General features: G+C 38.1%; 1 protein-coding gene across 1 annotated transcript; it reads right to left on the reverse strand.

The window, feature by feature from the left end:
- Nucleotides 1–528: 528 nt before the first annotated feature.
- On the reverse strand, nucleotides 529–27,901 carry eIF5B (eukaryotic translation initiation factor 5B). The gene is made up of 18 exons (XM_074106739.1): nucleotides 27,663–27,901; nucleotides 27,519–27,581; nucleotides 25,437–25,597; nucleotides 24,081–25,222; nucleotides 23,029–23,202; nucleotides 22,291–22,425; nucleotides 21,720–21,938; nucleotides 21,063–21,176; nucleotides 20,240–20,467; nucleotides 19,301–19,483; nucleotides 18,601–18,762; nucleotides 17,969–18,099; nucleotides 16,978–17,110; nucleotides 16,036–16,143; nucleotides 14,178–14,342; nucleotides 13,814–13,921; nucleotides 12,842–13,003; nucleotides 529–1,662 (listed from the first exon to the last, which is right to left on the reverse strand). The coding sequence occupies exons 1-18, from the start codon at nucleotides 27,707–27,709 to the stop codon at nucleotides 1,555–1,557; spliced, it is 3,543 nt and encodes a 1,180-aa protein (XP_073962840.1). The 5' UTR covers nucleotides 27,710–27,901; the 3' UTR covers nucleotides 529–1,554.
- Between the last annotated feature and the right edge of the window lie 70 nt (nucleotides 27,902–27,971).

A 27,971-nucleotide genomic window follows, 5' to 3' on the forward strand; every position in this document is an offset into this window, starting at 1 on the left:
GGGGTGATATTCTAGTGGCCCACACGAAGCGTATCGCTTCGTCTTTTCTGATACGAATTACTAAGGAACTGAATTCGCTCCCATCGGCTGTACTTCCAGATAGATATAACCTAGGTCTCCTCAAGGCTAGACTGAATAAGTTGTTACTGAACCAGTGAGTGGCCTCATCTGCAATGTTCATCAGGTGAGAGGGTTTAGCACGGGCCGGTTTTATGTAAAAAAAACATGCCAACTCCTCAGTGATGCTTGCTTTTAAAGCATTTGTATACCGTGGTATTTTGTGTTTCATTAAGCGAGCCCGTTTTTCTAAAAATACGCAAAAGCCACCACTTTAGTAACTTGTCAGGCGACACGTGGCACTAACAATTCGGTCTACGCAGCCAATGGCACACGCCTGGTTTAATACGGAACTCCTTAAATCAGCAATGTATTTTGGTTAGTCATATCGTAGGTATCTACAACCTTAACTGGTCACATTTACATTTAAACGGTGGAATTCACGGTTGGAAACTAAAATAAAATACAAAATATTTTTCATAATTTAATAAAATTTCTTCAATATAAGAATATGTCCGATTCCATCTATATAATACAAAGCATTTCAAAAAGGGAAAATACCTACATGTAAAATACAACCTTCTGTACCTTCACTATGAACCTTCGCTGCGATAGTCTTTTCCCTGTACTGTCTCGAGACATGCTTCACGCACCAAACCCCACTTGCAATGCGACCTCCACATCGGTTCATTGACAGTGCCTCTGTCCGAATCTACCTAAACATTAAATACTGCTCATAAATAGACATCGATTCAAAGTTATCAAAACTTGTCAAGTCACTACGTTAGAACATAAGAAGCACCGTAGAGTAACAGATATTGCCAGACTACAAGACACATTCGTACGTCCATGAGATCGCATATTGCACTACAACACAAAATAAAACCACCAGGGCGTTACAAATCATTTCATAAGCACATCACTGTATTTAAAAGTCAGATTGAATATTTACACAGGATTTCAATGCGAAATATCTGGGAGACGCATCGCCTTACATTTAACAAAACAATCTAAATCACATTCGTTTAATCACAAAATAACAAGCCAAATCATACACGCTCAAAATAAAGATACCAAAGGTTGGAGGAACACGCAACTTAAATAAATAAAGTTTGATGTTGTATCATAAAAAGTATCTTTTATTTTATATTTACAATAACCACCGGGTTCTTAAAAATAATGGTTGCTGTCATTGATGTCTAGTGTTAAAAATGGCGTTTAATTAATACATGGCAGTAAAATAAGTTAGAAATCATCGTAGAAATGTACACATAGGGCCATAAATCACTGTTGATTTTTTTATACCACAGAAGTCTACGTACTATATAACCAGTACATCAAGGATTAGAGAGGCAGCTATGTAGGTTGAGATTCTATGATACATCGGATACGGTGTAGATGGATCAGACGAAGCGTACGAAAGATGAAACAAGTTACGCCAATGTATGCTTAGAAAGAAAGGCTTTATGGCTAAAGCTGTAATGTCGTGGGTACAGGCTACAGGATTTGGAAGAGTTTCTTGAGCTCCACCATCAGCTGCCAGTCGGTCTTGATGAGGTCGTCGCGGAAGTAATCCTTGCAGGCATCGATACTAGCGCGCGATATCTGCAACAACCAGATAGGAAAGTTAATTCATCTTCATTACAAGACTGGCTGGTTTTGATAGGATTCAACATATTTGGTTTGGAAAGTCTCAATGTGCAGTCGGGAAGTTCAAAATATTATTTATGAACTCTACTTAAAAAGTAACCAACCATCAACCACGATTTCGATTACGGCTGTTCGGGCTTGGCATTTGATGTAGGTAGTTTGAACTTACGCCATCGAAATAAACCATATTATGTTAAGTCGAGAGAACAATTGAAATTATATTAGCCGATCGTTATTGCTAACCTAGCCTTTCTTTATTCCTGAAGTAATAATTCCTTAAGTGTCTAATGTCTTTAAAACCTAGAAGTACCTCTATTTCACGTGTTTGAGAACTATGCCTAACGACAGTGGCGTAGCTAGGTAACCTAGGGCCCTGGGGCAAATAAAAAAATGGGGCCCACTGCTATCAAAAGTATCAAAACTGGTAAGGATATACTTTAAAAATGCTAAGCAACTTTATCATCAGCTATAAAGCAGAATTTCGAGGGCCCCCTGAGCTTGAGGGCCCCGGGGCACTGCCCCGCCTAGCCCCTTGGTAGCTACGCCACTGCCTAACGATGTTGCAACCGGAATTTTTGAAAAAAGATGTAACCACGTTTGTTAACACTAAGACACAACATCCAACAATATAATTATTTCACATGACAATTCTTAAAGCCATTAAACCAGTATAAAAACGTTCTAAGGAAAAATCCTGTGTCACATAACGGATCCCGGATTGGCCCAGTGCCAATTGGCCATGGTCACTCGTATATCAAGAACAAACTACTGCATTACTTGATTGGAAGATCAGACAGAGGCCTCTTATCTTCACTTTAACATATATTTGTAACACCATCTAACGTTTGGAACAAATTGTGGATGCGACTGTGAAGATCAGCGCTTTGTACAACTCGTTGAAACATTTAGTAGGAAAAAAGCTCGTTCACAGTCTAATTGTGGCTCCCATCGAATTGTCATCCGTTTTTAATTCATCGGCGGTACTTAATTGCCTGCCGCCGCGACATCCGCTAAAACTGGTTTCTGACCCTGAGACCAAATTGAGACGCCCGAGGTGCTAAAAATAGCTTAACGTTGAATAAGAAGTGGTTCATTCAGGCCGACCCAGTTTGGGGCGCATCGATTCAGCAATGAGGGTTGAATGAGGTTATGACGTCACGGAGAAATAGGGCAGGGTGCAGTAAGTGGGTCAGAAGCACCGTGCACCGCGCCCCGGCCTTCGTAGTCGGCCCGGCCGACGCCTAGCTCGGCAACCGTAGGTACTGCGGTACCGGAAGCGAAATTGAAGGTATTTTTAGCCTGAAGGACTGGAATAGAAGCTGGAGCGGCGGTTAATAAGATTTTGACATTGTTAAGGTTCATCAATATTTTACCAAATGGAGCATGCATGTGTGCATCAAACAAAGAGATAAGGAGAACTCCGGTATTGGAATAAAAAAAATATGTGATGAAAAACTCTCAATGGTATGTTTAAAATGCCAAGAAAATGCCTAACAAGAGTGTAACGCAATCTGGCGAAAATATAAATATAACTTTACCTATTTTATTTACAATTTCCGTTTCTTTACAATGACACAATATAATGATTAGAGAACATCACAGTACTAAGCAACACATAAAACAAGTACACAGAAAGAAATTTACAAGGTAGATAAGCAACAGGCATGCACTCTCATTGTTTCAGAACGATATCAAAACAATAATTGTAGTTGGTTCAATCAACTTTTTCTTGTTTGCTATTTTGTCTCGTTGTCCAAGAGACAACAGTGACAGATTTTCTTAAAAAAACTACTTTGATATATGCGACTAATATACTTAGGAGATAGTCTATAAAATAATAAGCTTGTAACTATGACAATAAATTATACTCGATGAATTTTAACCACAGAAAACACATACAAACTCGTTGTTTTAAAGAGTTGTCCAGGGGACGTAACCATGGCTTCGTACAAGAAAAAGTTGATCGACCCAGTTAAGGATACAACTGCTTCATTTTATACGATACCATATTCATATATAGGTACGTGTGTAGTTCAGTTACTCGCTCTCCATTATATTTTAATTACTAGCTCAAACGTTCAATGGTAGAGATAGCTTAATGGAATAACTTCGTCTAATGTATATCTCACGTATTAAACGGTTTGTCAATTATGTTTCATACTTTATTTTTGTACGATTAAGGGTTTACATACATACACACACCACACACTCATAAATGCTTAACAAATCCACATTAAATTCACAGCAGAACAGGGAGCTCTATCAGGATTTCAGTGACGTCATAGTGGCATTTGGGCCATGTCAGTTGTGACAGGGTGTCATTACTGCGAATCTAGTCCTAAAAACATTAGATACTATGGTCGAGTATCGCGCGGCAGTTCAAGCCTAACACAAGCAGGATGTGAGTTGCACACAGCCGCAGTGACCGGGTCAGATCCCATTCTAGAAGCTCCATTGATATTTTGCAGCGGTTTCATTGATAAAATTGGTTGAGAATGTATAATGTATCGTATGAGTTAACTTGACTGCACTTGATGGGTCCACGGAAAAAACGTGTCTAGTCACCTAAGCAACTTTTTGAGTTATAGCGGTTTGAAAGTCATCACAAACTTTTCGGATTATTTAATTCAATGGTAAGTCATAGTACTTTGCGAGCTCTACATTTTGTGATTTGCTGTATGCAGCTGTAATTTTCTTCTTCAGGATTTTAGTACATTCTTGGTAGGTAATATAAGTAGGATAAGAATAAGTACGCTATTATTGGCGATTCTACTCGCCCCGGCTAGGTTTCCATGATAGTGCGCCCTAAAGATGGGTTGACATTTGTATGATTTTAGCGTATCGTATCTCCGTCGCGTAGCACGATGAGTATTATGAATTATGATCGTTAGTTTAGACGCATAGCGTTGATAAATATTACTATAATGTCTCGGAATAGTGACTTTCACTTAATTATCGCTAACCTAACTGTACGAGTATGACGGGTGTTCTCAAAAAACGTGTACCTTTTCTTTCAAAATGTATTTAATTTTTTCACATAAATTGAGTCAGTTTTGTGACGCCCATACCGAGTGTATGAAAAAAAAACGCACAAAATTGTCATTTTTGATTGGGACATTTTTTAAATCGGTTGTGGGCAAATATTCGAGCGTTTTGACCGTGCGGTCAAACGTCATTGCGTCCCACGTTTATATAACACGACGGAAAGACAAGTCACAAGAATTTTAATCACGCTAAATTCAGCATCGGTATTGTCTTCAATTTTCATAAAAAAACAACCCTGGGCATTACATCTTTTGATAACACCTGCGAAGACACCAATGACAAAAAAACGCTGCAAAAACGCTGAATATTCGCCTTTGTGCTTTTGATTTGAGAAGAAAAAACCATATTGTTTCCAAAATTGAAAAAAAAAAAAGAATTGGTACACTTTTTTGTGAAAATGCCCTTACATGCGTCGCTTGTCATTCCACGCGCTGAGTTTCATGGTACCAAAGCACTCAGTTGTTGTTAAGCACAGGGACGCGTGGGCGGTTTCACATTAGCTTGGTCAAAAAGTTTTGTAGTCTGTATCGGCGTTTCACTCACCAAGGTCAATAAAAAATATGTTGTTTTTATTCCCATTTTGGCACAATATTGAAATAAAAAGCATGATAACAGGCTATTCAATAATAATGATTTGTCGACAAAATTATAATTTTTTCCTTTAACTTTTTATTATAATTGGTAAAAATAATACGCGGGCCGCATATGTTAGTTGAGTGAGAATCCCTGCTATTATCTATTCTCTGCGAGCACCCTTTAGTTTGGATGCTATGCTATGCTATGTTTGGAGCTAAAATTATATAAATTTAGACACCCTAACTAACCGTTTCGACGAGAATGATTACACCTGCCTAGGTGGATGGTTACCTCGCCCCATTCACCCTTTGTGGCCGCGTCCGAGCCAGTGGAGCGGCAGAGCGGATCTGACACGCTCTGATTACTGCGACTTGTACCTTAAATGTACTTCGAGTTATCTATCACCCCTAAATTTGACGTTGTTCGTTAAGATGAAAACGCGAGGTTAGACATTGCGCATTACATGACAACGACATGGGGTTTTTTTTGCTGTTGGCAACAATGAATAACGCTAACATAATAAAATGTCAGTCTAATAGATATTTCATAGCTTAAAAGGTGTTTTTAAATTAATCCAGAAGATTTCAGCAAGAGTTGGGTTACTTTGACTGAACACCCCTGTAATTCTTTTTATTGTGATTGACAAATATATTCATAAACTGAACCATACTCAAAGTATACCATGTCAAAGACGTGACAACATTTTGGATCAAAAATTCCTTTACAAGGGCATTCAATCAGACTCGAGATCTGCTGAAATGTTAGGGATTAACTTTAAAACAACTTGTATAGCTCTGTAGCTAGAACACAGTGAAAAACCAGAAAAGAAAACCTGGAAAAAATTTAACAGGAATACAGCAGAAATAAATATAAAAATCGAGAAATAAAATTTCTGGAGTTATTTCAATAAATTGTAAATGGACTCGTTTAACATACATAACATAAGTATACAAGTAAACTTAACATAAATCAATGTAATTTAAAAAGTTTGAGCGACGTATCTTTCAATAAAATTGTTAATATCCGGAACAAATAGAAACGTCGTTCCTCATAGATTTTTGTATTAGTAACACGAGAATGAAAGCAGGAAAACAAATTTGAGTAATTACTGTTACGCCACAATCATTGATATGAGAAAAATAATAATTGTGCTTGTGCTAGCCGTTTGCAGTTTCTAATAAAAGTAATAAATTTACTCGTAACTTTAGAAAAAATATCCCATAAATGACAATCTTATACTTATGACGTACTTACGTGTCTAATAAATGAGTGCCTATTAAAATCAAGGTCCGTCCGTGGGTGTGATCGCGTGTGACGTCGGCATCGGATATAGCCGGCCTTCGGGCGGGTGACGAAAACTCACGAGTTCACCCGATTATAGGGATTTTCGGTTTATTCGGGAAATAGGCTGAAAACCTATTTTTTTAAAAGCAGTGGTTGGTTTAGTGATTTCACCTATGGCCTCTCAAACAGGGCTCGCATCACTGAGTTTTTCGAAATTCAAGTGCGAAATTACATTCGAAATTTACCATGAGCTTTGCGTTGAAGGAAAACATCGTGAAAAAAAAGCGTGACTTGATTTCAAAATCAGTCCCCAGAACGGCTATAACTCTGCAAGCATCATTTTGCCGTTCAATGCATTATGCCACTCGTTTAGCCTATTGCTTAAATACGTTCATACGAATTACATGCCTTACCTTATAGCAGCAATTCGGCACTGTAACATTCAACTCATAATGGTGTGAAGTAAAAATTCCATTAGCGGACCACTTAATTAAAATGTTTGGATAGATCACAGATATTGTATCGAAAATAAATGGAATACATGTACATTCACCAGCACCAATATCTGTCACAACAAAGCGTGCATAATACTTAAGCATAAATATCTGATACGACTCTATTTCTAGGACCGGTGCGGGCGGTAAGACTTGACAGTTTTTTTTATGCTCCGCTGTGGCAGATATTAATGCAGGTGTGACTGTACAACCTAAACTACAATCAGTCGCCATTAAGCCCGTACAAATAGAACTAGTCAAAACTGAGAACTTTCTTGATCAATTGAGTCTTTCAATATTCAAAACTCCCAACAACAATCCAAATCTAAAAACCCTAAACGTTATAGAATCACAAATCATCGACGTTCTAAAACAAACCTCCTTTCTACCCTACTACTGCGCTGTAAACAGAGGGTGACATTTTAACGTTCCATTCACACAAAATTTGAGTTTGAATGCAGCAGTTCCTTGAATGGCTCCATTGATCGGGGTGCCCGGGCGGGTTACTAGGTCGAGGGTAGCGGGTGCTTTAGTATAAGCAAGTTGGGGGAGCGGGCGTGTGAATGGAGTGTAGTTTTAGAATAGAATAGAAATACGTTTTATCCAGCCAGCATCGTACCAAAAAGAAACAAAAAACATATTTACAAAATTAAAAATACAAACAAAATAATAACGATGTGAAACCGAAATGGTGGTGGTTTAGCACAATATTATTTAAATATAAATAAATGCAGTTCTAAATATTTTTACTTTTATTTAGATTGCATCCGCCGAGAAAGAATATCAAGGCTACGAGCAGCATGTAATTGTTTTCACCGGGAAAATTTTGTGTCGCATTAATTTTTCAGCGTAATGTTTGGTTGTTTTTGCATCAGTAATAAAGCAAATTTCAATTACGCAAAATAAATATTGAGCCAAAATATCAGGTGCTAATGCTAAATGTGGAAATGCGTTTGCGATTTTATACTATGGTCCTTGACAAATTATTTGCTTAGGTAGATACCGTAGTGCCTATTGATGTAGTCATTAACACTAGCCAGATTCATAGAACCTCGCTTTATCAAGTTATAAGTCAAGTAGATACCTACATCTAAGGGACGAACACACTCAAAAAACGAACGACCAAAAGCTATGACCTTTAAGTTTAGTCCTGGTTCGAATCCTGGCAATAGCAGGCACTTGTATGATGAATGCGATGTAGGTACTAGTGCTGTTGCCCGCGACTCCGTTTGTGAAAACCGGAACTATAAAAATTTCCGAAATGAAAACTATCCTATGTCTTCCCTATGGGTTCAAACTACATATATACATACAAAATTTCATTAGAGCGGTTTAGCGGTTTAACCGTAAAGAGGTACAGGCAGACAGTTACTTTCGCACTTATGTGTATTGCACATAAAATTAAAAATAGAAATACACACATGCAGTGAAGTACAAATGCGAGCTTATCCTTAAAAAGAGATCTCTTCCAGCTAACCTAGCTACGAGAAAACCATTTATTAAGAAGAACACTTATAATATTAGTACGGATTTAAAAAACATCAGTCCCTACGAAATGTTGACAATGTTGTAGAAAAAAATGTAATGCAAGAATAAACTAATGGCAACTCCTGTGAAAGTGCTCTGTAGCTTGCAACAGCTTTACAAACCAATTCTTATTTTAAACAGGTATCGATTTGTCAGTAGATCCGACTTCTTATGTACTTTATCAACGTCATACCAAATTTTTATTGAATCGATTTTTCAATTCTCTCGAAATATATTGTTCGGTCTGAAAACCGTGTTTAATTCTGCGAAATTTCAGCGGAAAGACGCAAACGCTAACGATTGAGCGTTTTCGTAGAAGCCGTCTAGTCTAGATAGTGAGTTGTGTTACGTAAGAGGATGCTTCGTTGCATAGACGCGCGTAGCATCGCGAACATCGATCGTTTATCGTTTCGTTGTTACTAGACAAACTGAAATAGGTACTGGGAGAAAAAGCCAAAACGCAAAAAGCCAAGACAAAACCCGTATATTTTTCAGCTTTTTTTTAAATGGTACTGTACAATTCGATAGGTTAGGTTAGGTTAGCGATTGTCCGGATAATGATTCGTGGGGGTCACGACCGTCAGCATTGAGGATTACGACACAAGGGTGAGGGAGGAGGCACATTTTGGATACGGAACCATAAAAACAAACCCTCAGACATCGTTATCCGTCCGTCTTTGTTTGGCTGTTGTCGACCACCCTGACGGTGGAACGTGAGGTCAGAAAGAACGCGTTACTTATCGCGTTGGAATTAGCGAATGCTAAAAGTTTTTCATTTACTCATATGTATACAGGGTATTTGGCAGATGGATGGACATACGTATATAGGGGATAGTTGGGCCATATGCAACGTGGTCGAGCATAAAAAAAATCATTTGGCCCTAAAGATTTGTTTATTTTTATTAAATCATGAAAACGGAGTATTTGAAAAATAAAAAAATAAAATCTTTGGGCCCCAAGTGATTTTTTATGCTAGACCTCGTTGCATAGGGCCCCATCTATCCCCTTTATACGTATGTATGTCCATCCATCTGCCAAACGCCCTGTATGTTATGCATGTTTAAATAAAACTTAAATATCCTTTAACTGGCGGCATCTTTATCTTTAGTTGGACCACAGAGTCTTAAACTATCTTCATGCCAAATCACATCTAAATCAGTTCACCCGTTGAAAATCGAAGAGGTAACAGACAGACAGAGTTACTTTTGCATTTATAATATTACTAAGATGCAAGAAGAGATGACGACCCATAATATAGATAATTAACACGGCAGTGACAGTTACTATTTTATTTTGCATACCTATAATTATATTTTGGAATTAAATTAATTAATAAGTATGAGTAAGAATAACATTTTAATGTTAATGAGGATTCCATAGTTCGCTTTCATCTTATGTGCTACAAAAACATCGATCCCATTTGACCTGAGCGGTCCAAACGCTCCAATATTACCCCATTATACATATACCCTGCTCCGTTATATACCCTGACACCTTCTAACTAAACAAACACTTTATCTGTAAATTAATTTATGCCTACAAACGGAAACGCATAACGAAATGTCATTCAATACATCACAAAACACTATTTATAGAATCCATATTACTGTTTACACGGCATAAATACACTGTTGCACACAGTACGGAATCGACACAGTTAAACCATAAAGATAGACTTAGTAAGCACTTTGAATTATATCGATTTAAGAAGATTAGAGTACCTAGTTTTGTGATTGTGAAAGAACCCACAAGCCGTTTATAGGTATGCCATGTTTAAATAACCCCCTCATATCAGAACTGTTGCCTGCTGCAAAGAGATTGAAAACGTAAATTTCAATCGACAGGATTGTGCAAAGTGAATTGAGATGCGCGAAACAGGAGTCTTTGTTACGTTGCTGCGTGCAAAGTGCACTTGCATTATCAATTACAATTTATTTATTTACGAAAGTGGGTTTCGGCCAGTTCCGGCCATTAGTTTGATTGAAAATAAATCGTCAATTCGAAATGATTCTTCATCAAAGCATCACGTTGATCAGTTTGAAAAACGAAAAAAACACATGATGGTACCAACGAAAGACCAGCGCTGGCCGGAAGTATTGTTATGCTGAGTATTGACGAATTCGCGATAATTAGTCTGTTCCTTTTTTATTTCTTGCTTTTTCATTTCTTTTTTCTTAATTTTTTCTTCTATGTTCTGTCTATCTCGACAGTAAGTCTTTGGACATCGTCTATTCTAGATCTGTTTGTATGCAACAGAGCAAATAGCAAGTGTCGGAGATGCTAAATATAGCGAGTGTCAATCGATCGTCTGCAGGCTGAAATAGATATCGGGAACCTCATTCATTAGAACGTCATTGGTCGCGATCCTGGTAGACGTGGGCCGATTGTCTGCCATTTATTTACTATGCACTTAAGTATACAATGAATAAGACATCATTCAATTTTAAAATTAAGTTGGCTTGCAGACTCTACTACTCCCACTGGACTACCACTGGTAGTCTAGTGCCTATTCTGTCCGGTAGTTAAGCATCTCCACATGAAAAAAAACAAGTTCCCTGCAACAGTTTATCACCTGACATTTTTATTCAAGACTAGCCTTTAGCTATAGTTTCGCACGCGTACACATTAAGCTTAGTAATTGAATTGAAATTCCGCGATTTATCAAAAAATCCCGAGGGAATTAGCAAAAATTACATCGGGAATTACATAAAACGTTGCATGAAATTATTGGCCGATTTTTTGTAATTTTTGTAGTTTTTGGAGTTGGTTAAAATACTCAACTATACGTGTAGGTGTTTATAATTGGGTCAAGCTTCTATAATTTGCCCGCCTGTCATGAAATTGTATTCGGGGATGGAGATGAACGAGTGTCTACGTTTTATAATTATTTTTAAGAAAATAAAAATAATTATATCAAAACACGTGAAATCAGTACTCATGGAATTGGTTCTATAAAATATAATGAAGACAAGGTCCGTTTAAAATCGATTTCTTCATTTTTAACCGTGATTTGCTAATTAGTTTTACTATTAACAGATATCCTGTTCTAAAATAAATCTAGTCTAATTATCGTTTACCAAGAAAGAATAGAAACTACTAGGAAGTAATTAGAACCATTCAATATTTTTTTAAGTTAAAAATTTCTTAACCAAAGTTTCAAGTTAAAACTTACCATTTTTTTAATCAATATAAAGAAGAATACTAATACTAAAATTATCCGGTAATATAGACAATTTTGAGGTTGATAAATAAATAAATAAGAAATATGACAAACAGCCAAGTAAAAAGAAAACTTTTTAAGTAAACTTCTATTTGATTATTAGATATTGCTAAAAACTTAGTTAACTTGCATTGATTGAAACCGTGCGGGCGCCTCGTTACTGATTGTACCGGAAAATATAGTATGGCTTGTTAGCCACGTTGGCACCTCGCGATTTTAGCTCACGTGACATTTCTGATGCCTTATTTACTGACTCACTTTGAATCTCAATCGTTTTTACCACTTTTTTTCATCACACAATATAAGACAAGGGTAGAAAGAGATGTCAAATGCGAACGTGACAGTCAGCGCGTTTGACAATACGACATACGTTTCTCTTGTTATTAGCTCTGCGCATGATGTACCCCATCAGAACCCAGTACCTAAAATCTAGCTCACTGACCGTTCCAGCCTGCCCCTAATTGCCCGAGCGCATTGATTGCTGACAACCGACGGGAATGGCGGCAGGACACGCAAACCCTACGTGAGCTAAAATTAGTTGCAATTGTGATATGACACAAATACACATAATGCCGCACTCAATATTGTCGTTTCATCTCAGTCAGGACTAACGAAGTCTTTCCAAAACGATGGTAGCATAAAAAATCATGTAAAAAATCTGATCGCTTGCATAGATCTCCGAAAATCTGAGATTGGCTCAATAGGACCATCTTTTGGAATACCAGGCTAAAATTCATGTTCCTGAGTGGCCCGTCGAGTAGTTCGTTCTCTCTCCTGCATAATTTCTATTTTATAAGAGAATTATAAAATAAATTAATTAAAGCATTGAAAAAAAAACTGCAAAGTTTCTTGCGGTGCAATGTTATCGGAAATTATTGTCTTTCCGAAAGCGCTGGTATTATAAAAGACACGTAAGAGAGCCCTTAGCAGCCTATTTTCAGAATAAACATTGTTTTATAGTAAGTATAACAAAGTGTTCGTATCTTACCTTGCTAACCAGCATATCAGTCTCGTCGAAATGCCGTCCAAACATCTTGGGCGACTCGCCGGGTATCGGGTCGATCTTGATGCAAACCTCCTGCCCTTTGCGCGCGAACTCTACTTGCTTGTGGTTCACTTCGATCGACGTCACGATGCCCAACTCCACAAACTGGTGGAGAACAAAAATCAATTAAAAAAACTGGGCTGGGCTGGACACGACCGTCTGCCGCATGCACCCACAGTGGTGGGCTTAAGCCCGCCTTACACATGCTCATTACTAGCATGCTAAAGTACCAGTATGCCACTAAATAAGCATGCTCAATAGTAGCATGCTTTCGTGCTAGTAACTAGCATGTGTAACAGTAGCTTTAGTCACTTGGTGGACATCGGAGAATAGCCATCGACAGGGAAGGAGACCGAGGAGGAGATGGCGGGACGATTTCGACGCGTATGCAAAGGATTGCCCTATTATTTCGCCAGAACGGGAGGTGAAGTTAAAAGTTACCTTTTCCCTGCAGTGGGAAACTAGGCTAGTAAAAAAAAACTGAGCTAATGTTAGGCCCGTATGACGATTTTTTAATTCACATGGTAGCGGTAGGACGAAAATGTGTCGTAGAGATGAAACTGTCTTGCACCTGTAGGCGATATTATAGTAATTTATCTGGTTTTAGTTCAAAGATATAGTCCATTGAAAAAAAAATTGAAGTTATCTCGCTCTCAGACGCTTTGTATTTTATGCCTCATACTAATGACGTCATCTCACAAATGGATTATTATTATAAATTCTAAAAACTAATTTGATTTGTAGTCAAATATCTATTGAGTCTAAGAGTACTTGTAACAGACGCTAATGTCCAGTATGTCACATATCTTTTTTATTTGCGCAGTTTTTTCTGAATTACATTTTGTTAATTGTTCTGTGGTTTCCAATATGCAAGTAATTAAAACGTAAAAAATATATAGTGATCTATAACCTCACCTCTTGACTAGGAACGCAGATGGGCGTCCCCTCCTTTAGTATACCGGCTTCCACCATTACTCCGCATACGATCGGGTCGCGGGAGTTGAACACGAACTGAGGAAGCACCTGGGAACCAAAAATCGATTAAACCTTATTTTATCCATTAAAATTAATTAATTTTATTTTACACGGGCCACTAGTTCTCTGAAATTTGGGACACTTGGGAGTTATTCTGTATTTTACTATTATGTTGTATAGTGTGTACGATGTTATAAACTGAAAAAAAAAACTAAAAAAAATACTGTACCAAAATGAAAGTCAAAGCATTTTTTCGGCCAAATGACATAGTACCATTTAAAACCACCAAACCTCTGTCGCTTACCTTAATCTTGCAAGGGAACACAGCTATATGCTTGAACTCTTCTCGCTTCTTCTGCCGCAGCTCTTCCCGGAAAGCAGTGAACTTGTCGAACAGATGGTAAATAATATCGGCGGAGAAGATTTTCACGCCTAGATTGTCCGCCATCTCTTGTGCGTCGCGTTCAATCTGAAGCAATACATCCATTCAACGCCAACTTCTACACTAATCAGTGTGATTTTAAGGGTTAAGCCAGACGGGCGTAATTTTTTTGAGTTGTGAACGTGTTTGAGTCACGTAATTTCGGTTGCGTAATTTCTGCTTCATTCGGTTTCATAAAAAACTCCTGTTTTGTTCACACGCGTAATCCCGGCTGAATTTGAGTTTGCGGCAAGAGCGGGGGGCGAGGGAAGCAGTCTTTCTGGATTCACCCAGTAAGTATTTTCTTCTATCATCTTCTGTGTCCTCTGAATATGCTTCGTAGATACACAAGTGAGCAGAAATAACGCGAAAGAAAATAAGCGACACACAACTCAAAAAATTACACTCGTCTGGCTTCACTCTAGGAACCCGCAATTTTCCTAGAAGATCAAATTGGATGTATTACATGTAAAAGAAGAATAAGGGTCACCCCAAACTTATCGACGCGTTATCGGTTTTAGCCGATCAAAATACTCTTTATCTCCACGCAATAAGAGCGAAAGAGACATCGATCGGCTCGGCCGACGAGAAACGACGTTCACCGCCGGGAAGACATCTTTTTTGCTCTTAATAGCCAAGTGGTCAGAGAACCTTACCACAAAGCTTGAGGTCCCGGGTTCCATCCCCGGCCGGAGCAGATATTTATATAAATAAATAATAAATAAATATCACGGGACAATTCACACCAATTGACCTACTCCCAAAGTAAGCTTAGCAAAGCTTGTGTTATGGGTACTAAGCAACGGATAAATATAATTATATAGATACATACATACTTAAATACATATTAAACACTCAAGACCCGAGAACAAATATTCGTATTTTTCATACAAATATCTGCCCCGACACGGGAATCGAACCCGGGACCTCAAGCTTCGTAGTCAGGTTCTCTAACCACTAGGCCATCTGGTCTTCAAATATATAAATAATACAAATGTTGGTTCTCGGGTATTGGATGTTTAATATGTATTTAAGTATGTATTTATGTATTTAAGTATGTTTATCCGTTGCCTAGTACCCATAGTACAAGCTTTGCTTAGTTTGGGACTAGGTCAATTGGTGTCAATTGTCCCATGATATTTTTATTGCGTGACCATAAAGCGTTTTTTGGTCGGCTAAAGCCGTTAGATGTGGGAAGACCCTAACGATAATCTAGTCTGGTGAAAAAAAAATGGCCTCTTTTTTTTAATTACAAACTTGGAACATTGAAACTCGATGAAAACAGGTCGAATAATGTGAGAGGATAATACAAGTTCAACAAAGTTATATAGTTAAATAAGGCAAAACTGCTAAAAGTTGGAATGTCGTGTATAGACGATATACTCAACGTTCATAGATATTCGAAGAATATGCTACTTGTCTACAGCCAGATATCGTCCCTACTTAAAAAAAACTCGTTCCTCGATATAGATAATTTTTCTGAGTGAACTTTATGAACATTATGTCAAAGTTCAATTTTGTTCACGTATTGATTTTAGATAAGAGATTTTTTTCAAAGTAGGGACCATATAATATTATTATATGAACTCAATAAAGCGATTTTTTCATAGTCGTAGAAACAAATAGTAAATCAACGATCAATAGGAAGGTGTATAGTATTAAAAAGGTGTACAAAAAATTGAATCGCATTTTATTACAAGCTTGGTGAACTAAAATGACGTCAGGCGATAGCGATACATACCTTGACGTCGAAAGCCAATATGGTGGCGTATTGGGAGTCGTGCTCCAACATGGCGGAAGCTTTCATGACGTCACGCTTCACCACCGGGCCTATCCTGATAGCGGAGTACTGGAAAATAAAACAGAGCTTAGCAGGTACGGTTTGTAAAATCCGTACAACGTGACTTTGATTAGACGTTAGATTAGTATTCTTCAGTTTTTTTTTAAATATACCTGACCAGCGTTTGACCTCTTTTTTAACCCCCGACGCAAAAAGAGGGGTGTTATAAGTTTGACCGCTATGGGTGTCTGTCTGTGGCACCGTAGCTCTTAAACGGGTGGACCGATTTGAACGTTTTTTTTTATTTCAAAGCAGGTTTTCTAGCAATGGTTCTTACATATGTTTATCTTAATCGACTCAGCCGTTTTAGAGATATTGAACTTTGATGTAACAAAGTCAGGGGTTTTCCAAATTTTTTTTCAATGCTTGTATGAGGGCTCGCGGCGAGTTTTCCGAATTTCATGTACGGAATTATATTTGAAATTTATCATGAAGTTTACGATTAAAGAAAACATCATGAGGAATCCTGCACAACCTGCTAAGAAATTCAATGTTGTGTGAAGTCTCCAGTATGCAATGGGCCCGCGTGGGCTAATTAATCCGCCCAAGCCCCCTCCTGACAGGAGGCCTGTGCCCTGCAGTGGAACGTAGGCCGAAATGATGATACCTCATACCTTGATACCGCCATAGTACGGTCAGCATCAAAAGTAGCTGATCACTTTTTTACTCTGTCGCGTTGACATTAACAATCTTGCAAGGCGTTTAGTACATGGCTGTAAAACGACAAAGTACGAAAGCGTACAGCTACTTTTGATGCTTACTGTACCTTGGAGGACAGCACAATAGAGATCTCATCTCCAAGCGTATGTTATGCCCGGGATATCGGGGGTTGTTATTACGTACCGGGATCTTACTGGTGCGTAAGAACTCGAGGAGGGCCTCTAAAGAGCCAAGCGTGGAGGCCTGCACGTAGACACCGCGTTCCGACAGTTTGATGGACGATAGCGCCGATTTCAGTTCGCGAGCCACTTCCTCCCTAAGAAAAAAAATAAAATAAATAACACAAGATACTTGACACCAATTGATCTGGTCAAAATTTTACTTAACTTACTTGTGTTTTGGGAACTAGGAAATGGATAAACATACTTAAAAAGAATGATACATATTTAAATACATTTTAAACACCCAAGACTCAGAGAACAAACATTCGTATTTTTCTTACAAATATCTGCCCCGACCAGGTCGAACCCGGGACCTCAAGCTTCAAGGTCAGGTTCTCCAACCACTGGTCCATCCAACCATCTGGTGTTCGAAAGCGCAGTTGGACGCTGTTATGCCATAGTGTGTTAAACCATGACCAATTCTGCAATACAATTTCAACCCTAGAAAATAATTTGAACAGTTGACATTGTATTGCAAAATTACAGTGGGTTGACTCAGTATTGCAAAACAGCGTCCAGTTATGATTGATATTAGATTTTGCACAAGCGTTCTAGAAATGTGGATGTGAAATTCGTTGATTCGTTGAATGAACACCCTTCTACGCCATTAAAAATAGTCGTGTTCAGATATTTTTGATAAAAATTTTGCTCAAACTCAGTCTTTATTGCGCTAAATGTTGTGATAAGATCTTAAAAAGTATGAACGCAAGAGGTATGAGTATGATGCTCACAAGTTTATGAACTCGACTGTACCATCACAGGGCCTCACGGAACTTATCTTGCCCACTCTAATTTTAACCTTTTGACCGCTGTAGTCTGATGTATAAGACACCCAATGTCCAGCCACTATCGCCGTAGTCTTATAATTAAGACAAAATGTCATATATTTTCAGTGTAGGTGGCGATACGGGCACGAACGAATGAAAAAGTATTGGCGGTAAAAACGTGCTTACTTCAAAACCTCTACTTCGTCCGGCTTTTGTGCCACCAGTAGATTCAGACCAGCTATCGCCTTCTCCAGTTCTTTGGCCGCAATCTTCACTCCCTGGGCACCTACCACCTCTTTATGCTCCATATACGCATTCTATATAAAAAAATTAGGAGTTAACTTTATTTTCTAGAAAACTGTAAATTAAAACTAATGATGTAAAAATCATATCTGTTAAAAAATAAGCATGATATGAGCATATGAAGTCTGCATTCCATCTCTTTCTAGAAAAATTAAATCTAGTATGGTCTTTCGAGCTTTGCGGTGAAGGAAAACATCGTGAGGAAACCTGCACAAACCTGCGAAGCAATTCAATGGTGCATGTGAAGTTCCCAATCCGCACTGGGCCCGCGTGGGAACTATGGCCCAAGCCCTCTTGTTTTGAGAGGCCTGTGCCCAGAAGTGGGACGTATATAGGCTGGGATGAAGATGATGATGGTCTTTCTATGTTCGTACGTCGTAGAGTGTGAGGTCATGGTCCATGAAGGATCTCACTGTCTACTTGACAATTTGAAACTTCAATATCTTCTTTGTTTTTTAAGATATTTAAAACATTCTTTCACAACTCGGTTTGGGTATTTTTAAACAAATACTAACCTTGACGCGAAGTTCCTTCATAGGTTGCGGCATGAGCAGCGAGCGTATTTGCGTGACGATGGGCCCATCCGTGCCGGCCAGCACCATGGTGTCGCCCTCGTGTAGGGTTCCGTTTATAAGGATGGTGTCGATCGTTGTGCCGAGACCCGGGATTGCTTTCACCTGTAAATTATTACTAGAGATAAAGAGGATGTTCAAGTAAGTACAATACAATTAAGGCAGTTCGGATCAATAGTAAGTACATTGAGAAAATTTGTACGCTAAGCAATGAGCTGTCTTGACGCTACAGAGTGATCTCTCAGGCCACTTTTGACAACGGAAAGAAATTTACAATGGGAACGAAATAAATTGGGAGATTATGTAAGCAGAATTTTAAACGGTATGAACATGCGGCAACCACAACAGTGCAAAGAACATGGTAGTCGGCCGCATTCGACGAGCGAGAGCCGCAACCGCCTTTAAGCGGACAGGCTAATGTGAAGACGACGTCTGTTGGCCAAATTGTATAATTGTACGAAGTAATATAATTGACGCTTTAGTAATTAAATTGATTGTAATACAAGCTTTTTCTTATTGATCTTTTTGTTCACTTTACATACTGGAATTGTCATCAACTACACATGAATTTCCGTCACATAAAAATTTACGTCCTGCATCCAGACTGCCAAAAGTTCACAACCAGATTATTATATTCACTTACCTCAAGTACAGTGGCTAACAGTTGTTGCGAGAACACGAGACGGCGATGCAGCGGGCCCTCGCAAGCTTGAACGATCATGGCCAATAAGTTGCCCATGCCTTCGCCCGTGACTGCGCTTGTGGGTACGAGAGACACGTACGACCGAGGGTCAGGGTTCTCGTAGAACAGAGCTGCGTTAAGACCCTGGAAAGCGATAGGGTTAATGAGTCAGTACTTAGCGTTTTAGGTTTACTAATGTTTCGGTGAATAACGTTTGGAAACCTGTTTCATTTCGCAACTTTTCATTTCCCAGCTGTTTAATATTTCTGAAACTGTAAATATTTCAGGATTTTTATAAAACTAACCTAACCTAACCCAAAGAGTTCTACACGATGGCCCTGAAATAAATCCTGAATGTTTACAGTTTTAGAGTTTGCAAAATGAAAAGTTGCGTAATGAAACAGGTTGCCAAACGTTACGTTGCGAAAAGGCAGTACTCGAGCATTTTAACCTCTCAGAAAATCTATCTATCATTATTTATGAATTCATTGATTAGAGCATCTTCCTAAATAGCAAGGTCATCAATGCTATCATAAATATCCATAATAATAATAGGAGCTACGAAAAATCCTCTCATTCATGAATGCACCGTAGGACGCATACCGTTTATCGTATCGTGTGTGTGAAAGTAGTGTTGTACAATTTTTTTAACTGTACCGTGTAGCGTATCAAAATTTTAATGTATAAATCGGAACGGATGAATTAGGGTATTACGTCGTCGGTCGCCATTGTAACTAAAATGAAGATCGCTACGATGAACTGTAGCGTGTATGTGTCGTAAGAATTTTCGATAAACCGATCCGTTCGAACGGTGCAGTCTGACCGTTAGATTTTTCGTGGCATCTGTGGGCTCCTATTAAACTTTTACTTTGTATTTAATGAAACTTTGCCACTTATTACCTGTTCAGAAAACTGCAGCATAACATCCTTGCTGCGCTTCTCAAACTCAATCTGCGTATTGGTCTGTTGCAGCTTCAGTATGTCCCTGACGTCTTTGCGTTGATGGCTCTGCCAGTCGTACAGGCGATCAATCTTGTTCAGGGCCACTATGAACGGGGTCTTCTTCTGTTTCAGGAGGTTGATGGACTCTATGGTCTGGGGTTCTAGACCGTGCATGATGTCGACAACCTGTGGGATACACATGTTATAACAATATCTTTTTTTTTATTTATTTCATTACTAATATTCAAAGGATAAGCCATGCCGTGCCCGGTTTTGGAATAGGATGGACCCATCTCTTCCCATCAGTAATGTAATGTTAAATGCTATTAAAAGCTTTGATGTACGAGTGAGCACTCTCTATTGTCAACTACGTACTTCGGACTCCAATACTGCGGTGTACTCAATATTTAAAAGTCGTCAGGAAGATTTGGTAAAATTCTCAATCGATAACCACACGGTCAAGAACATTTAGAAGAAGATACAAGAGTCTGAAAAAATGTTAAAGTTGCCTGCAATGACAAATTAGGACACATTGCCTTTTTACGCACAGTCTAAGCAGATGAATACGTATAGTAGGATATATTCTAAAAGTCCCCATGCTGAATAAAGGCGTCCACTGCTTTATGCAACTCGTCCCTATTTTGATAGCTCCTGCCACCACCCTATATAATATGTGTTCAAGCGGTCCTGCTATCTCCGTTTCGGATTTCCTTTGCTTCGGTGGCCATTCCACAGAACTCTAATACGATAACGAAAAGGAAAATAAATACTCTATACTAACAAGGATAGCAATGTCACAGAGCGAGGACCCTCTGCTCCTCAGATTACTGAAGGACTCGTGACCAGGGGTGTCAATGATGAGCAGACCAGGGAGCTTGAACGCGATTTCGGTTACCTGTAACAGAAACATAAATTAATAACGGAAACAATCCACTGCAAGCAGAGCAGACACCTACGAAGTCCATTTAAAACGCAATGGCGAACTGCACACATGAGTTTCCACTGAATAAGAAGTCAATCTTGTTACTTCGATCGATACGCTCAGTTAGTTACCTACGTCCGTTTCCGCTCATAAACCTTTCTTATGGAAAGCGGGGCTTTATTTTTTTTTAAGTAGCCTGTATAGTGTCCTACTGCTGGGCAAAAGCCTCCCCTATTGACCTCCACAACTCTCGTTCTGACGCAATGTCAGGCCAGTCCTTTGCGTACGTGTCCAGATCGTCCCGCCATACGACCTTACGCTTGGGCTTTATACGAGCGATTATTTTATTTTTATTTATTTTGGCGACCTCGCCAACGGCTCTTAACGATTTCGATGAAATTTGTCCACCATCCGCGAGAGTTGGTAAGAACTCAAGATCTATTCCAACAAGATTTGAAAAGAACAACTTACACACGAAATATACTGATTTTCATTAAAAATACTATCACCACTCACCCCCTTGACATGCTTAGTTTGCTCCTTGATATTTTCAATGGGCACATTGGTGGCTCCAATCTGCTGGGTAATGCCGCCAGCTTCGCCGTCCTGCACGTTGGTTCTCCGCAGCTTATCCAGAATCTTGGTCTTGCCGGTATCTACGTGACCAAGCACACAAACGACCGCTGCACGGAGAGGGTTGTTGGTTTTGTTTGCTTCGTTCTCTTCTTTGCGTTTCTGTGAGATGAATGGTCAAAGTTTTCAGTGATAAAAAAAAAACAAAGCTTTCTTTCAGCTAGTGCGTTATGTTGGAATTGAACATGATTATTTAAAACCTAACAGCTTATCCAATTGGTTGGTTTTGTCACAATCCTTGGCATTTTCAAGTATGCTTAAAAATGACAATACATTTTTTGCACAATGTATGGCGAGTAAGCAGGAGTTGAGACATTGATAGGCTTAGAAACTTCATCGTTATTTTCTCTTTGGTCTTATTATCATTTACTATGTCATTCAAAAAAAAAAAGTAGTTTTCTGCATTGCTTACTATTAAGGTGTTCAATAGTCATTGTATTCTTCTTTTTCATACCTCTAATCTCTTCAGAACGGCTTCTCTCTTCTTTTGCGCGTCAGTCATCTGGTCATCTTCAGAATCCTCCTCGGAGCTGGTTTCTTCATCAGAGCTGTCGTCTTCTTCAGATGAACTCTCTTCTTCCTCTAACTTCTATAAAAAAGAGAATTATCATAAACACAATTCTCTTATGACAATAACTAGCTTTTATGCGCGACTTCGTCTGCCAAATTGAGGTTTATCACTGTCCTGTGGAAAGAATGTAATTTTTGAGGATTAAAACTATTCAAAGTCCTTCACAGGGTCTCAAACCATATCTATACTAAATTAAAGTAACAGCAGGCAGAAAAACAGTTAATTTCGCATTTATAAATGCATATAATAGTACAGTATGATCCAGCATGCGAAATTAACTGTTTTTCTGTCTGTTGTCACCACACTAGTTAGCACATTTGGTGCAAATGACATTCACAATATTAAAATGCTAAATGCCTATATTGATCATAATTGTTCTGTTAAATGTTCATGTTGATCATACTATTGAAAATAGATCATTATTTATAACAGCAGAAACAAGTATCTCAAGATCAGGATCCATAATTGAAATACACTTTTCGAGTTTGGGGACCAACCTATAGACAAAGAATGCCCTGAGTCTATATTCTTCTGCGCCATGTATTGAAAAATATTCACCAGTTACTTGTTTAAATCATACTTCTTTAATTCAACTCATGTAGCTTTATATAATAGTAATACCTCTTTAGCTTTTTCATTTGCTTTCTTCACATCTTTAACAGGCGTAAGAGGGGCAACAGGCGCGGGCTCTGGTTTCTCTGGCTCTGGTTCTTCTTCTGAAGACTCGGCGTCCCAAGCGTCTTTAACAGCATCATCTTCTACCTTCTTTTTCTCTACCGGTTTCTGCGATTCTTCCTGTTATTTATAAATTTAAAACATTTGTAACTATAAGCAGTTATTTTTTTATAAAAATCATAAAATTGAAAACAAATAATTTCAGTAAATATCAGTCAGATAGTCTTTATTATTCAGGTATAAATAAACAGCAAGGCTACTACGAAATTCGAAAATCGAAGTTCGTATCGTACCGTCCCGCCGATGCTTATATTATTTAATACGAGAGTGAGAGGGACGGTATGATACGAACTTCAATTTTCGAATTTCGTAGTAGCCCTGCAGCAGCAACCTCGCGCCTTGAATGTTCGTTTTTTTACCCGACTGCCCAAGGAGATTTGCTCATTAAAATATACATCTAATATATGGTGCGCAATTCGCAAAACATACCAAATTTAGATCCTACACCATCAACTATAAAAAAATATTGAAATTACTAATTTTGACATGTCCCGTCCCATTTGAATTTATGTTCAAGTGGTGTTTTATGAGAAACTTGTTTTGGAGAAGGCAACCCGGCTAGCAAAGAAAATTAGTACTAGCCCATGCGTGCCTGAAAGGCTATATACTGTGATATCGTCAGGCCCCTTTTCCTCACTGGGTACACTAGGCACGTGCCCAGGGCCCCGCGATGCATTGGGTCCCCCTTTTCCCTACTCTATTACCAAACGATAACTGATAGCTAATACACTCTCGCCTGAAAATCAGGCTTACCTACCGAATGCAGCATGTTGTGCCCAGGGCCTCTAATAGGTAAAAGACTGCCCTGGATAATATAGCATTGTCAGGATTACTAATGATGTTGCAGGGTCGTCAGAAGTCGATATATAAGCAAAGAACGCCTAGTTATCTAAATTTTCAATTTTCTTAAAAATAGTGATTATAACTTTGATGTTTACCTTTTTATCAACAATTTCCAGTTCAATTTTCTTTTCTTCCATAGGAGTTGATGGAGGCTCCTGAGACATCTGAGTTTTAAGCTTAGTTGGCTTGACCCGCGTGCCAGGTCGCGGTGGTTTTTTCTCTGATCCTCCTACTTCTATACCCTGAGCTTTCAATGACTCCAACATAGCTTGAGCTCTAGCTTTCTCAGCTTTTTGTTTAGGAGTTAAAAGTTTTCCTTCAGCTTTCAAACGCTCTTTGCGATCCTTTTCTTTCTGCTTTTTCCTTTCTTTCTTTTCCTTTTCTAATCTAATGGCTTCGAGCCTTTGTTGCTCGCGTTCTTCCTCAAGTCTTATTCTTTCCTCTTCTTCCCTTTTTAAGCGTTCTTCTTCTTCCTTTACTTTTTTCAAAGCTTCCTGCATAGCAGCAATAGTTTTTTTTGTTGGACCTTTCTTGCCCTTATCATCTCCTTTGTCGTCCTTGTCCACTTTGCCCTTTTTCTTTTTCTTACCGTCTGTGGCAGGTGTGTCCCCTTCTACATCTTTTTCTTCAGATGCCTCTTTAGTTTCTTCTTTGAGTTCTGCCTCAACAGGTTTACTTTCGACTTTCACTTCAGGCTTAACTTCTGCTTTTGGTTCTACCTTTTTGCCTTCTTCTTTTTTCTTAGCTTCCAGTTTTTTCTGTTTTTCTCTTTCTTTCTTTTCTTTCTTTTTTTGTGCAGCAGTTTTGATTGTTACATCAAGTTCATTATCACTACCTTCTTTGTCTTCTTCTTTCTGTGGCTCTACTGTTTTTGGTTCTTCCTTTTTACCCTTTTTTTTCGTTTTAGGTTTTTCTTCAACAGCTTCTACTGGTTTTGTTTCTTCAACAGGAGTTGGTTCCACTTTGACACCAGCATATTCCATTTCCAGTTCAGCAAGTACTTTTTCTAAATCATCATCACTCTCATCTTTCTTCCTTTTGGCTTTTTTACCTTTTTTGCCAGCTGGTTCTTTTTTCTCTTGGGTTTTTTTTTGTGGCTGAGGTCTCTCATCTTCTGAAGAAATAGGAGCGTCTGGTGCAGACTCAGCTGAATCCTCTATTTCCAAAAATGAAAAGCCACTTTTATCCGCTCCCTTTTTCCCTTTAGTCGGTTTTGGTGCCGGCTCATCATCAGATTCTAGTAAAATAAAAAAACTTTACTATGATAAAATTGTGCCTGTGCCCAGCAGTGGGACGTATATAGGCTGGGATGATGATGATGATGATAACATTATCACCAAATCTTAATATAATTAGAAAATGTAAGGTAATAAATAAATTACAATTGGTCATATTTAGATTTACAGAAAAATTATTCAGCGGAACATGTATTTTTCAGAAATTTGACTTACCATCACTACTTGCTTCTACTTTTTTCTTTTGAGTCTTTTTTGATATTGAAACATTTTTGATATTTTTTGTGACTTCTTTGACATCTTCATCAACTGACTTCTTGTGTTTAGATTTGGCTTTAGGCTTCTCATCTTCACTCTCATCCGACTCAACTGCAATCCTAAAAAAAATTTTTAGTTAATACACTTTCTATAGCTTTAAAATCATCCAACCATACATATGATTTTAGATAAATATAAAAATCATATAGAACATGATCATCTCATAGCTTATCTCATTAACTAGATAAGTTACTTATCTATTGTGGTCAATATGCAAATTAGGTCTGGTTTAGCCATGCTTCAAATTTCACAGGAGACATTTGTGCCTCCTGCGAAGACTGGGACACCTTGGAATGTGCTACTTTTCAGGAGAATTTTCAGTCATTCACTTTTTCAGCACAGAAGGTCCTGCTATTGACTATATGACGAAATAATACTATACACATAAAAACACAGAGTTATGTAGCTAATGTTACTGTATGAGCAATGTTTGCTACTGAATTTAATGTTTGCAGTTATTGATTCTGATCAAATTGTAACTATATTCAATATATTTAATATGAGTGAGTCTCACGGTAGTTTAATGTTCAAAATTGTAACTATATTCAAAAAATATCATCTTTATTTTCAGTGATCTTATGAATACAGTATTGAATTAACACATAAATTAAATGGCAAGAACTGGATGAGACTGGCCGAGGAACGTGCTCAGTGGAGTGCAACTGGAGAGGCCTATGTCCAGCAGTGGACTAAGATAGGCCGATGGTGATGATGATGATGATAAATTAAATAACATTCATATTGATTTACTTACCTCTTGTTTAACCATACATTGATTAAATTTATTTGACAGGTAAATGTGATGCTGTCTGTTTGTTTTGTTTGCATAGACAGAGACAACATCACATTTATCAATCAGTTAAAATTAATCAATGGGTTGTGAAACAGCCCCCTAGAGTTGTTTCCATCTAGACGAGGAGTACAAGAACTAGTTTCAATTAGTGAAGTAATATTTATTAACATGTATTTTTTACACTAATTAAATTATGCAATTGGCAGATACTGATTAACTGACTCATAATCAGGCTTACACGTCTGTTCCAGACAAATTTAGGCATGTTGCCTGTGTACAACATGTTTGGTGGCTGACTACACCAATGCAAGAGTAACATTTTAGATATGGGCACCTTCAAACTTTACCACCTTGACTAGGAAAACCTGGCGGAAAAACGCACTGACTGCCGCAGATGTGTATTGGAGGATCCCAAGTACTGCGATGAAGCCTGGCTCAAGGCACTTGCTAACTGATTCATATGTGAAGTTGAATCATATAAACAGACATTTGAAGTAAAATTGAAGCAAGATGTATCATCTGGCACAAGTTTTTCTCTATTGTTTTAAGAGGTATGGACAGGTTGATTAGACTAAAAAATAACATTGTTTTTCTAAATGAAAAAACACCATAATGCTTGAAGTTGGGTTGTATTTGTCATCACAGGAGGCAATACACAAAAATACTCATCATGATAGAAAGAATTACACAATATTTGTACATTCAAGACACCATTTAACCCGTCCTATGACTAATGACTTTTTTGGGTAGTTTTATTTAAGTACACTATGCGGCATAGGGTACTCACATAAAACAATTGCATGGGCTATGCAAGAAGGTGTACGAAAGTAATAACAAAAATTGGTTCAAATTAACAATTATATCATGAAACAATAGGTATAACTATGAACATCTCTTGAATTTAAAATGTTATATGCATCAATATACTGACAACTACACTCATGATAAACCAGCCAACTTACAGGAATATTTTGATATTCATATAAAATCAACTAGGATTTTGCGTTGCGGCTATTGGTTAGAGTAAATCTGTAGACTTGTACCTCAATATTCGAGACAGAAATGGCCACTCACTCATACGTAGCACTTCAACGAAGCTACGCAATATACAACCCCCTAGTTGTAATTCCACGCGACCACCAGCTGGAAAGGAATTTGCGAAAGCACTTAACCTATAAATAACTTACTTCTTCCCTTTATTTTGCGAAGGCTTCACATTATCGATGTTAGTGGTTTCCACGTCACTGTCACTGAAATGATTATTAAAACCTTAATTAAACGAAGTATGCTTAATTTGAGGCAAATAAATAATTATATGCCGAGAAATTTACCCGTCTTCCGCAGTCTGAAGCTTCTTTCCTTTCTTAGCTTTACCCATTGCGCTGCCGAAACTATTAAGTGACAATACCTTTAATATAGGGTTTGAATTGCGTGTAATTATTAATTTCTATCATGTGAAACGTAATCAATGCACTAATTTTAAGTAGCCGAATTAAAAACGACTTTGCCGTCGTACTCAATATTCACAGACACACGTCCTCCATTCACGTCAATTTTTGGTTTGTTGATTTGACATTTAACTTTTTTGAGCTTTGTTTTCCGGGTACATACAAGGAAACTAATGTCATGCAACATGCAAC

The sequence above is a fragment of the Choristoneura fumiferana genome, chromosome 2, assembly GCF_025370935.1.
Source record: "Choristoneura fumiferana chromosome 2, NRCan_CFum_1, whole genome shotgun sequence".
NCBI lineage: Eukaryota > Metazoa > Arthropoda > Insecta > Lepidoptera > Tortricidae > Choristoneura > Choristoneura fumiferana.